Source organism: Anarrhichthys ocellatus, unplaced genomic scaffold (assembly GCF_004355925.1).
Source record: "Anarrhichthys ocellatus isolate YVR2014 unplaced genomic scaffold, GSC_Weel_1.0 scaffold66, whole genome shotgun sequence".
In the NCBI taxonomy this organism is placed as follows: Eukaryota; Metazoa; Chordata; class Actinopteri; order Perciformes; family Anarhichadidae; genus Anarrhichthys; species Anarrhichthys ocellatus.
The window spans coordinates 397,056-410,940 of NW_022280096.1; the positions used below are offsets into that span (position 1 = coordinate 397,056).

Consider the following 13,885-nt stretch of genomic DNA (forward strand, 5'->3'; position numbering starts at 1 on the left):
ACTTATTTAGGCTGACAGTATATGAGCAATTGTCATCAAATGACAATAATAACTATTAGGCAGTAGTCTACAGATTCAAAGTGTTTTCTTAGATTGTTTTGAACAAAAAACAAACATAAATCAGACAATCATATTCAATTTTATTCTTAAGTCTTTGTGGTTATTTATTGTTATTATTACATTTTTTAAACAACTATTAACAATTATTACGTCAACGATGCTTTGATTACATATACATCAGTCATTGTATGGAATTATTGAGACAAATACTTTTGTAGCACCTCAAATATTGTGATATTACCCATTTTTGTCCTGAAATTATGCATTAGTCATTGTGTGGAATTTTTGAGAAAATCATTTTTATAGCACCTTAAAAATTTAAAAAATGTGCCAATTGAAGGTACAAATTGAGTTCAGAGTTTTTACTTCGTAAAATATCTTAATTGACTGTCAGTCAGGTATTATTCATTAGCAACCCTCAAATCAAAGAATAAAGACACTTTACCCACAATTTAGGTGTATTTTCCCTTTAACTCACGAGATGCAGGTAGCATGTTTTATACTTAATGTGAATATAATTCATACTTTGTTGGCATCTTATGCTGAAAACCGGATGTTCATCTGAAGAAACCGGATGTTGTCTCACGTTAATCTTTCTGCTAACTTTCAAAGTCCTTCGCTCGCTCCCGATCTGTGCCGTTTGAATGCGTTTACCGTGAATTTCAGCATATAGGTGCGCTACAATTGAAGTGTCTGCTGAGTTGACCGCAGTCACAGGTGATGAATAAGCGCTCCATTTGTTTAGAACGTTCGGTTCTTCACCCACGCAACATCAGTCAAGGCGAAATTCAAAAACATTCTATGGCAACTGGACCGGGTCATATAGGCTACGATGTTTTTGACAAGTTCATTAAATTGTCATTATTAGTAGAGGAAATTATGGGGGCATTTTTTGCCCCTCTCCTAGTAATATCAGGGGCAAAATTATATTTCTGAGGGGCAGTTTTGCCCTTTGCCCTCGTGTATTTCCGATGCTGCCTCGGTCTCAATGGATTTTGTCTAAATGTAGGTTAATAATAATAGAGCTGAAATACTGATTAATAACTGAATAGTGAATTAGTTTTTTGCTTAAAGTGAATGTCTTATCACTTAATTTTCTTCTCAGAGTACACCAGAATGCTACATTTTAAAGCTCATATGTAAAATAAAATTCTCCTGGGGGAGCATGCCCCCCCGACAGGGTTTCGGTGCTTGTCACCTTTTTCACCTCGTTTGCAGGTAAGAATATTAACTGGACTTGCAGTAATGGATGGTATTTCATCATTTTACTTAACCCAGTACATTCGAGGAAAGACAGCCTTAGATCCGTGGAACAATGTAAGCTTATTGAGGAGATGGTCTGCAGACATTTCTTGTTTAAAAAAACATTGATTGGATCTAAAACTGAACATTATCTTGACCAGAAATGATTATCGAACAATCTCTAATATTTGTGGTTAGATTCTTACTATATCATTATTTTATTTGTGATGCACCTTTTTAGAAGAATACCAGAAAGTATATATGTTAATTAGGGGTGTAAGGGTTCACAAAATTTTCGGTTCTGTTCAATACGGTACAGTGGTGCTACGGTTCGGTATGGCACGGTTCAATACAGCAGAAAAGCAGAAATGCCATCATAAAGTATGTTATTTTTTTTACTTTGAACAATGATGGATTCATTTGTGTACAGGAAGCTGCAGCAACTCCTGTTTTGTCTTCAACACGTGGGCTGCTGTTGTGCTTCTGTGAAAGAAGGTCACACTCTCTCTGATCTTTGGAGGAGGCCAGAGATCCGCTGCACTGTCGCTAGATTAATGACATCGGCCTATTTGTGTCATTACAGTGAGGTAGCCCGTGACGTCCGGCCATCTGTTGTCAGAGCGACAGCGGGTGCTTCGGACATTTGATTCTCTGTTTGGGCTTTAGTTTTCTTTTACAAAGCAGGAATTATAGTCTGGAGAAATGGGCTCCTGAATGAGTAGTGTCAATAGCATTAAGCATGTTCGTACAGCCTGATTTTCCACTCCAGAGTAGGTCTCATATCCGTGGCTATAAATATAACAATCTCCGTGGCGATTGCTTTAGCCCTGTTTGAATCAGTAGGGAACAGCTACCTAGACACTGCGGGGAGAGTTTGTAGCGTGTGTGCTGCTGTTGGTTTTCCTGCTAAGCTAGTTTAGCACAGCGCGCCTCCCAGAACACACAGGCCTCACCAGAGTAGAATGTTATTCTGTGGTGGGCGTGTCAGACAGCACGTTGTCTGTTACGTTGGGTGGGTTGCCATGGTGAGCGCAGTGGCTCCACTGAAAGAACATTATATTTCCCACAATTTAAGCTTCTACATTTTCCAAATGCAAAAGTATTATTCAAATGCATTATTCGGTTCGTAATGCGTAAGCCTCGTACCGAACGGTTCAATTCGAACACGTGTATTGTTACACCCCTAATGGTAATAGAATTGCACATCCAATGACTTCATCGAAGTACCAGAGTACCAGAGTCCGCAAAAGAGCATTTTAAGACGTGAAGGTTGTAAACATTAGTTCACTTCTGTAGTTTTATCTGGATTCAGCCTGTTCAATAATAACCCATTGAAATATTAACCAAACAAAACATTTTTTCCAGTATTATGTTTTTTACACTGATGAGAAGGTGACACCAAGGTGATGGCTAAACCTTTAGCAATTTAGATATGTCTCTTATAACAAGGCTGTTGTTGTTAGAGCTGACCAATAAGTAGATTAATAGATAACTAATTGAAAGCTTTCCCTTTTTTTCTTGTATCATTGTTTTATCAAACATTTCAATCTTACACCTTCTCATTTGTGAGGATTGCTGCTTTGTTGTCTTATGTGATGGTAAAACAAAATATCCATAGGTTTTGAAATGTTGGTTGGATAAAACAAAATCAGTTTGGGCTCATGCAATTGTAATCAAATTTTGTATTGATCAAATGATGATTGGCAGATAAATCGGTAATACAAAGTGAAAGTGGCAGCCTTGTGATCTGTTGAGAGGAACAAGAATTTTAGGAGTGAGTGGCATGGTGTTTAGTGTGTTTTTGTGTGTGTGCGTATGTTTTTTTTCAGATAACGTCCAGTGGTGGTGACAAATCATGGGTAGCTGGAATTCATGAAACTGCCAAAATGTCTTCAATCCTAGGACTACCTACAAAATACTCAGATGTAACAGTCTTCATAAGCAGAGTCCATTTGCATCCCTTTTGTGTGCTTGTGGAGTTCTGGGGGAAATTTAGCGAGGAGAGGACGGCAGATTATGAGTGCCTTGCCAAAGAGATTCAATCTCCTGGAAACACATTTCGAATATTTGAAGGAAATCCTGGTGACCAGTGCTTGGCTCAAGTAGACGGTACTTGGTACAGGTCCCGCATAGTCTCAAGAAATGGCTCGAAATACAGTGTGTTCCTCTTTGACAAAGGGAGAACATATACCACTACCACAAGTCAGCTGGCATGGGGCAAGAAGAACCACTTCCACCTGCCACCCGAAGTGGAATTTTGTGTCCTAGCCAATGTGTTACCACTCTCACCTGAGAAGAGATGGTCTCCAGTGGCCCTTGCATTTCTAAAATCTCTCTCTGGGAAGTCTGTGAAGGCACATGTGCAAGATGTACTTGTGGTGCACGGAACATTTCTCCTACACATCCCTTGCATATCAAAACAAATGTGTGAGATGGGAATTTCCAGGAAGCTGTCTCCAGATGTGTTCCTGGACTTTGTCCTTATGTCACTGCAGTCCCATGGGAGAGTGGAGGTGTGTCCAGAGACACAGATCTCCATGGGAGCGGGTGAGCGACTGAATAAGAAAGAGCTCTTCATGTACCCAGAGCTGTCAGCAGGAACTGTGGAGACCGTCATAGTCACAGAAGTGACAAATCCCCAGCGGATGTTTTGCCAGTTGAAGGTCTTCTCACAAGAGCTGAAGAAACTCTCGGGGCAAATCACACAGTGCTGTGAGGGCAGAACAACCAATTGCATTTTAAGTCCAGAAATGATTGGTTTTCCGTGCGCTGCAAGAGGAAGTGACGGCACGTGGTACCGCTCTGTTCTACAACAGGTATGCTCAAACAAAGTGGTGGAAGTGTTAAACGTAGACTATGGAACAAAACAGTTTGTTCAAATGGAGAATGTAAGACCACTGGCTGCAGAGTTCTTCAGGATGCCCGTTGTGACTTACAACTGTTCCCTCCATGGAGTCACTGACCAAGGGGTTGGATGGACAACCAGCCAGATTGACTATCTCAGGACACTTCTTCTGTACAAGACAGTGATTGCCAAATTCGAGTACCAAAGCATCTCTGAGGGTGTTCACTATGTCACGCTCCATGGGGATGAAAACGCAAACATTAACAAATTGTTTGGTTCCAAGGAGAGCTGTTTTCTGAAGAGTGAAAAGACACTTGGAGATTATGCCATCCGCAGCACTGCATCCAGCCGCAAGCATCCAGCTCAACAAGAACATCTGTCTTTCATTTCTTTAACTCCTGGACAGGCTTTAGAGGAAAAAGAAAGGAAAGGAATAGTGAAGTTGCCAGCTGAAGACCTCTCACTGAGCTCTGGCCATGCTGAAAGGGCTGAGACACAGCGACGACTCAAAACTAAGATGACTACGCAACCTGCTATTCTGCCACAACTCCCAGATGCCAGGCTCTCGCATGTATACAGCAACAAAGAAATGTCTTTCCAGACGCCCCTAGACACAGTTGGCCCTGCCGGTAATGAAAAACAAATTCCTACATTCAAGGAGCACATGTTTGCAATTGGAAGTGTCATTGATGTCAGTGTGTCCTACATCAAAAGCCCAAATGACTTCTGGTGCCAACAAGTACAAAATGCAGGGCACTTGAAAGTGCTCATGCATGACCTACAGGCTCATTATGCTGGCAGTGAGTTCCAACCCAATGTGGAAATGACTTGTATCGCTCGCCACCCTGATAACAGAATGTGGTACAGGGCCCTTGTAATTCACAAACATGAAACGCCTAATGTGGATGTATTATTTGTTGACTATGGCCAGACAGAAACAGTCTCCGTCTCTGACCTGAGGAGGATCAGCCCACAATTTCTTGCTCTGCAAGGCCAAGCTTTTCGATGCAGTCTGCTAAACCCTGTTGACCCCACCTCTGCCATAAATGAGTGGAATGAAAAAGCGACAGCAAAGTTCCACAGCTTTGTGGAAACTGAGGCCTCCAACTTTGGGATTTTGAAGTGCACCATATATGCTGTCATGTACAGTGAGCAGAAGATTGTTTACAACATTGTGGATCTAGAAACTCCCTTTGAGAGCATCTGCACGAGTATGGTCAATCTGGTCAAAAGTGCACCTCCCAAGAAAGCTGCTGGGCCATCTTTCCGTCTGGACACATACTACTACTCAACACACAATGTCAAAACTGGAACAGAGGAACAGGTCACAGTGACATGTGTGAACAATGTCCATGAGTTCTACTGCCACCTCGAGAGAAACACTGATGAGATAAAAGATCTTGAGATGAAAGTGAGAAATATTTGTCATCAGCTTGAGAATGTAAAGCTCCCAACTGTCTTTGGAACTTTGTGCTTTGCAAAATACACCGATGGGCACTGGTACAGGGGACAGATCAGGGCCACAAAGCCAGCGATTCTGGTTAACTTTGTGGATTATGGTGACACTATTGAGGTGGAAAAGTCTGACTTGCTTCCAGTTCCCAGAGAGGCTAATGACATCATGTCTGTGCCTGTGCAAGCAGTTGTGTGTAGTCTCTCTGATGTCCCTGCCAATGTTCCCACTGAGATGAACTGCTGGTTTGAGACAAGTGCAACAGAATGTAAATTTCGAGCACTAGTAGTGGCCCGAGAAGCTGATGGGAAACTGCAGGTTGAGCTGTATCACGGAAACACACAGGTCAATTCGAAGATCAAGAAGAAGTTTCAGACTGAGAAGCACACAGAGAATGTTGTCAACCAGAGTCGGAGAGCGCTCGAGGCTTCAGCAAGTTGTTCACAAAAGACTACAAAAGTTGTCACAAAACAAGCTGCAGAAATGGAAGATCGCACTCAAACCATCAATAAAAATGCCTCCACCCCAAAACCAGCAGGTCAAAAGAGGAATGCCGATATGAATCTGCAGTCTGCACCAAAGCCTTTGCACTATGTTTCTGAAAATGGCTGGAAAATGAGACCTGCTCCTTTGGAGTTCTACATACCGCCACACAAAAGACAGTCATGTAGAAGCACACCAAGTAGTACAGGAAATGGCTCTGAGCCGGCAGATGCCCATCTCAATCCCAGAAAAGGATGTCTTTCCACAGAAACTAAACAGCTAATCAAGTCCACATCATCTAGCACTGAATCTCTGAAGGAAAGCGTTGTGGAAAAATTTCCTGAACTTGCTGACCTATCGTCAAAATCTATCACATCAGATATGAAAGCAGATGTTTATGTCTCGCACTGCAACAGCCCTTTGAGTTTCTATGTGCAACTAGTCAGAGAGGAGGATGAATTATTCTCCCTTGTGGAGAAGCTAAATGATCCCCAATCCACCCCCCAAACCAATGTCGTCAAAGACCTGAATCCAGGTGACCTTGTTCAAGCGGAGTTCGCAGATGATTCCTCGTGGTATCGAGCAGTTGTAAGAGAAGTCCACGGCAAAACGATGGCTCTTGTGGAATTTGTTGATTTCGGAAACACAGCAATGATGCCAATTTCCAAAATTGGCAGACTCCAGAAGTCTATCTTGCAGCTTCCTATCTACAGCACACACTGTATGCTGAGCGAGGCTGCTGGTCTTGGACAAAAGGAAGTGCTTAACCCAGAAGTGGTGTCAGCATTCACGGAAGACATAGGTGGTAGTGGAGACAAGGTGCTCAAGTGCCACTTCGTCAGGCAGTCAGGATCCGTGTGGGAAGTCAGTCTTGAAGACAGTGGTGTGAATGTCATGTGTAAAGTCCCTCCTACTTGCTCAACTGATGGTTCTGAAATTGCCTCGGAGGAGCTTGTCCAAGTCAAGAAACAGCCTACCCAGATCTGGCAGAACGTGCCAGAGAACTCAGAGAAATCACCACTGAACTCCTCTCAATGTTACCACCAAGAAGACTTTTTAGAGTGACAAAAGTTAGAGGTCTACATCACGGCTATAAATGATGCTCAGACCTTTTGGTGTCAGCCCTCGGACTCAGAGAACCTTGAGAAGATTACATCAAGTGTCTCAAAATTGTTGGATGCAGCTGACCACAAGCACATTGACACAGGCTCCATCTCCCCTGGCAGCCCATGTATTGCTCTCTTTTCAGACGGTTTTTGGTACCGTGCAGAGGTCATTGACAGAGATGGAGATGAGCTGTCGGTTCTCTTTGTGGACTATGGGAACAAGACCCAAGTCAACTTTACAGATGTGAGGGAAATGCCCCCTGCCCAAATGGAAACTCCTCCACAGGCATTCTTGTGCGAGCTTGAAGGCTTTGATGCTTCACATGGATCCTGGGACAGCGGTGCAGTAGATGAGTTGTCAGTCCTTACAGTAGACAAAGTGTTACAGCTGACTGTCACCAGAGTAGCAAGAGAAGCAGGAAAAATCAAATGCCTTGTGCAGATGGAATGTGAAGGTCAAGTGATAAATGAGGCACTGAAAACCTGGTGGAAGAGCTCCACGACGGAAAACCAACTTGGTGCTGTTGGACTGACCACTTCATACCAAACCCCACTGCAGTGTGACTCAACTGTGAAAGAGACGGCACCACGCGACGATCAACTAGACTATGCCAAAGACCAAGACATGGATATTGCTGATGCCTGCATTTGTCCTCAGAGAGACCAGAGTGAAGAGCAGAGCACTGGCAAGCTTGTTGACCCCCATGCAGATATTTTGCCATGTGATAGTGGCATAGATGAAACTAGGTTACCTCAACTCCATAACAAAGGGCCCCAAGATATTTTGACCTTGAGCTGTGACAAGAGTGCAGTGGAAACTGACAGAGCAGCTGAAGAGGAGGCTTTCACGGTAATGGACATTAAGCCAGATGACTTCAACTCTCCATTGGATGAGAACCAGACAGAGGCCATAGATGAGTTGGAGTCTCTGCCAGGAGAGGGTCCTACCTACAGCATGGAAAGCAGCTTTGACATCATGAATTGCTCTGGTAAACACATTCATTTCTTCTTTTATCTTTTGTTTCTGATTAGTAAACAATATGGTTCATTCCTGCCTATCAAATAAAAGTAAATTAGTATTTGGAAATCATGTTAATGTGGAAAATAAATGTGTAACATTTGCATTTCCAGATCTGACTGAGAATAGAGATTACAGCAAGGTTACCATGGGAGGGGACACTTCTCTAACCAGTACGACTACAGTGAAAATGGTAAGTTGTGTGACAATGACTCGCAGATAGTAGGTGTGAAGCTGTTTATGCCGCTGACTTGAGCACAAATGGCTAAATAGACTTGATGGAATCTAATTGGGTGTTGTGTTCTCAAGGTTTCCCGTGAAGTACTTTGGCTCAAGGAGACCGTTGATCAGCTTGAGACACATGATCACATTTCTAAAGACTTAGAACAGGTACGTGATGTTTTATGTATCGCTACACACAGCTTACGTAATACAAAACTGCTTCTTGTTCCTCTTCTATTGGTTTTATTGGTGCGTTTTGTCATCTTGTAGAGTCAGACTGAGGTGCTGCCCTGTGGTGTGCTTCCTGCATTTGGTGAGGGATTCCTTCATATTTCCATGAAACACTCATACAGTTTAGGCTTAGGTTTTGAAATTATACATTTTTAAGGCAAGCTATCACATTAGCTTACAACATAACTTACACTTTGGCTTTAGGTAATTAGGAAGAAAAGACAGACAGTGCATCTTTGTTTGAAACTCTAGAAATTGCTTGTGGAGATACATTTGGATAACTAAAATAAGTGTAGTCTATAATACGGTGTGTTCTGAACGTACTGTATTTTGATTGGGATCATCTACATAGATGTTCCTACAGCGCAGGAGATTGACATTGGAGATGGTGCCCCAAAGGAGGAGCTGCCATGTGTCACTGCACATGTTGAGGTAATGTTATGGAAAAGCAATATTTTGGATGGAGTTTTTTCCCTGTACTTTTTGTTGTTCTCGTGCAGAGTAAATTCTTATAGTGTGTACGTGTGACCAAGTTAATGACCGTTTTACAGGACATCATTGACATAGTGTGCCGTTAAGTGATGGATAATCTGTTGTTTTTAGAATGACTTCATGACCGCAGAAGAGACCGTGGCTCATCACAAGGATGGATATTCAGGTTTGATGACATCATCTCTGAATATTTGTTTGCCAAGTTAAATTGTTGGTTTAAACGCCTTTCAGCCTTCTCCATTCGTTTTGATTTGGCATCTGTGTGTGCATACTTAATGTGCACTACGAATGGAGAAAGGGAAACATGAGCCCTATTTGGGGGGTCTAATCAAACCATGTAAATCATTTACATCAGTTGTGCCAGTAAAATGATGATTGTCTTACGCATAAAATAATGATACCAGTCTCTTCCAAACAGTGAGGCAAACAATTTATTAATTAAACACAGGTAATGTATTTATACTTGTTATCAGCCAATACCCAAAGCCCAGGTATTGGTATCCGATCGGTCCATCCCTAATCTAAAGAATTTGTCTTTGTATCTGCAGCCCTGCCAGCCGACTTGGACACAGCAGCCATTGTGACACAGACCTGCACAGCTCCCTCCCAAGTGAAGGTGAAGGATTTGAATCTGCAGAACTTTTTAATCAAACTAAAAGTTTTCACTGAATTTTGCCTTTATTGCTGCTCAGGTTGACGGGGTTGAGGAGGCGAGCTGTTCTTTTGAGGAGGCGAGCTGTTCTGTGGAGGAGGCGAGCTGTTCTGTGGAGGAGGCGAGCTGTTCTGTGGAGGAGGCGAGCTGTTTGACGGATGTCTCCACAGGTATCAGACTTCAGTAGCTCCTGAAGGAACAGGGAAACGATGTGCCAGGCATGCAGTGTGATCATCATAAAACTTGTCACAGCCCTGCTTTGCAGTAGTTGTCAGTGGATGCAGCATCATTCCTCAGGATGTGCTGTGTTTTTAATGATTCAACTGTTCTTCCCTGCACTGCAGACCCAAACGAGCCAAGTGATGACTGGCAAACCACCAGAGCAAGAGAGGATCGTCTCAGCAGTGCATCAGCAGAGGTAAGCCCACATGTTACACTCAGCTCTATCTGATGATCCACTGACTACTTGGCTACTTCTTCATTTAAGTTTTCCACTTTTCTAATAACTGGAAGGCTTGAACTTGTTAAATGTGAAAAATCTGCTGGAAGTATTGAGTTGCCTTCACTGTAGCTTAAAAAACAAAAAAGAATGGGACGGGAATGAATTGGTGAATGAAAACTTCATTTTAGTTAAAGAAGAGAGACTGAGTATGACATAACTATACTGACAGAGGTGGTGCAGTGGAAATGTGCATTACACTGAAATGATCAAGACAGCAAGTGAATATGGAGAAGGCAGGAATATAAGCTTCATCAGTACTGTTAATCAATGTGTGGAATTGTGTTTCCATTAAAATCGCTGCATTTCCTACATTTTAGGTCCAACATGAATCACAATGTCCACGTAGGGAGCTTCCACAACGATTAACTGGTGAGTCATCGCTCATATAATATGTATAATACACTCTAAGATGGTCAAGAATAGATACCGCAGGCATAGTGTGCTTGAATATGAGGTTTTAGTTAAAAAGAGTCACGTTCTGATAAAAGGGATTGTGTATTATCCTCTTACATAAGAGGATAATACACAATCCCTTTTATCAGAACTTGACTGGTTACTACCACTAGATCGATTGGTCTTCTTGGTCCCTCTTTATGTCCTGTTGTGTTCTTAAAGTACGTACAGTGTGTTGATGTGCGGTAGATATGGAGTCTGATGTGATTGTCTTCACAGAAGCTCCTTCAGAGCAGGAAATAGGAGACTTGTCCCTGCAGGATGAGGCCATGCATAACAAGGTAGGGTAGAACCACATTTTATGTCAAATGAAAATCATTTTCAAAGCAGTTTGAAACAATATTGATTATCAGCATAAATACTGTTGTTCTGATACCAGTTTTAGAAATGCCTCCGATACAGCCTAAAATGCTGGATCGGGTATCGGAGATTCTGCGAGTCTATGCACCGATCTGATATATCACGTTATATCATTTATCATCTCATTTACGCTACACATGAACAACACTTGTCACTCGATCCGTACATCCTGCACACGTGGAACTCTTAACAGAGATGAGAAAGAAAGAGAGATGGCTCACTCGGTAGCGACTTCCGACATTGACTTTGAAGTAGCGAACGAGTGAGCCATCTGGCTTCCTTCTTATCTCTGACTTGCACATGCTCAGCACTGATTGGGCAGGTGCCGATACGCAAATACAGGTATCGAAATTGGTATCAGGAAGGAAAAACTGTTACAGTGTCATCTCTATGAATACTGTCCGATTAGCTTTGAGGATTGTTTTCATGAAGCTGCTCTGGATGACAGTTATTGGTGTTCTGTTTTAGAATAACTCTGTGACTGAAGACGAGACCTCGGCTCTTCACAGAAATCACCTTTTTGGTTTGTTGCTGTTTATTGTTCGTATGTCAGAATGGAATGATGAAGCCGAACACATTGCTCTTCTTCTTGGATCCGTCTGTATTCTTTATGGTCTATTTTATTACATTGAGACACAGGATCTTTGTGTAACCTGCCTCTGTGTTTGCAGCTCTGCCATCCGACACAAAGCCACAAGAGTACGCAGTCCGCTGTCCAGATTTGGTAATGGGGATCAATCAATACAAGTTGGATGTGTCGAGAATGAAACGCCAAAACATCACAGTAGTGATAAGTGCATGCTGTCTTTATTGCTTTTCAGAGTGAGCTGAATGAAGAGGTGACCTGTCTGGTCGGAGAGATCTGTCAGACAGTCTGCAGAGGTATCACACTCGATGAGCACATACATCCGCCACCCATGCATTGTGATTTAAGTGTAAATTCATTTTCAGACGCATATTAAGGCCACTCCATTGTTTTTGTAAATGTTAACACTGATATTGATAGAAGGACATGCAGGTTTGACCACAGACTATACTCTGCTGGCTTGTAAGCCTTATTAAACATCTTATTATTTATTTCAGGTCCACATCAAGAAGATGCCAGGGAGGAGACTGAGCAGCTGGTGCACACACCCCCCAGTCCTAGAGAGGTAACTGTTTGCATTCAGGGGAAAAGATGCAGCCTTTTGGCGGGGTAATGACCCTTAGCTAAGCCCCGCCCCCCACTGCGACTCCATCAAGCTGTCAGAGCTATGTTACCATGGAGCCCACACTGTCACTAACTGCACTCCCTGAATACATATTATGTCGTTTTTAGAAAAAGAAAAAAGTGATTTCAGAGAGAAGCAGACAGAAGGGTCTACAATATGAGTTAGGATATATCCAGGATGTCAAAGTGATTCAGCAGTGAAAAGGTTAAAAAGATAAAGATAGAAGCTGAAGTTAAAGTGAACCACCACGTCACCAGAGAATGAAGGACCAACACTGTTCCTGTAAAGATGGATAGCTCTTTATTCACAGAAGGCAGCATGTGTACACATTCAGTATACTGTTGGTAGCTAGCGTAGCATAGAAGTGCTAACGCCAGTCAATAATATGCTAACGTACTTTGCTAATGTTGGTTCCACAGGTTTTTCTGTAGGAGCGTAACGTTTTAGTAACGTATATCTCCTCTGTAGCGAGTTTCACTATTGCACATGGTTTCACCACAACAAGCTCCAGAAGTCCACACGGTTGGTAACTTTGATACTTCAAGTGTTGACCCTTTGCCTGGTGCTCATAGTGGTGTTCATCATGGGCATTATGGAGCTGACATTGGTGTTAATCGGGCAACAAAGCTCATGAGGGGGATTTGTAATGTGTTGACAGTACACAGTGCACTTTGTAGGCGGTGTAACAGAAACGCATAAGGCTTACATGGCCAGCAGTGCAGCAGATGTTTAACAGATATCAACCAGCACAAGGCGTTTTCCCCACCTCACTGCCCCCTGAGCATTCAGAAGCACTAAAGCACTGTTTCAACTATAAAGTACATTGATATACTTGAGTAATGCATTGCAGAATACTGAATCCAAAATGTTTGACAGAGTCAAGAATGAAGAGATGGAATGTTGAAATCACTATAACCACATCTGGGTTATTTGAATACACTGGTTATGTGTTGCGCATGTAAACACCAAATCCTGGTCTCACAAAACATGGAGAGCCGATTAGGCCGAGATCTTCCAGTTATTGTGGCTGAATGTAGCCGTGACTCTGTTTCATTAAAGCAGAGGTTCATACCGGGACATCTTTGTGAAAGAGGCCCCTCCAGAAGGCCTTCTTAGGTTTACAGGATACTGTGACATGTCCTCCACATCTGTGGACACGCAGCACACAGTAAACATGGTCACAACACTCATTGTCTAACGTCACAATCTGTTGATTTCTTCCAGGATTGCAGCAGTAGTGTGCTTGAGGGAGAAATGTCTTCAGATAACAGTTTGGGTAAGTGATGCTGTCAATATTTGATATCAATAATTATGTTAGATGTTGTGAAATGAAAGTCTTGGGGGAAATGGAGCAATTTTAGCATGAAGTAGTCGTGGGACACATCAAAGTATTTTACAATTCAATGAAGCTTTGAACGTCTGTCGTCATATTTTCATTATTCTATTTTATGTCGGCACCCTTAAGATACCATCCTCGAATATGAAAATACTCAATTTGAATGAAGTGATTCATCAGATTATATATATGTGTGTGTGTATATGTGTGTGTGTGTGT

General features: G+C 42.4%; 1 protein-coding gene across 1 annotated transcript in view; it reads left to right on the forward strand.

Annotated features, from left to right (window-relative positions):
- Positions 1-13,885, forward strand: part of tdrd6a (tudor domain containing 6a) — a 39,467-nt gene that overhangs the window by 3,370 nt on the left and 22,212 nt on the right. Inside the window, 16 exon segments of the mRNA XM_031872830.1 lie at positions 3,132-8,178; positions 8,321-8,400; positions 8,517-8,597; positions 8,700-8,742; positions 9,013-9,092; positions 9,264-9,318; positions 9,701-9,768; positions 9,845-9,974; positions 10,149-10,222; positions 10,624-10,675; positions 10,979-11,040; positions 11,588-11,642; positions 11,791-11,843; positions 11,941-12,001; positions 12,203-12,270; positions 13,555-13,606. Coding sequence (XP_031728690.1) covers positions 3,189-8,178; positions 8,321-8,400; positions 8,517-8,597; positions 8,700-8,742; positions 9,013-9,092; positions 9,264-9,318; positions 9,701-9,768; positions 9,845-9,974; positions 10,149-10,222; positions 10,624-10,675; positions 10,979-11,040; positions 11,588-11,642; positions 11,791-11,843; positions 11,941-12,001; positions 12,203-12,270; positions 13,555-13,606 — 6,004 coding nt within the window. The 5' untranslated portion in view covers positions 3,132-3,188.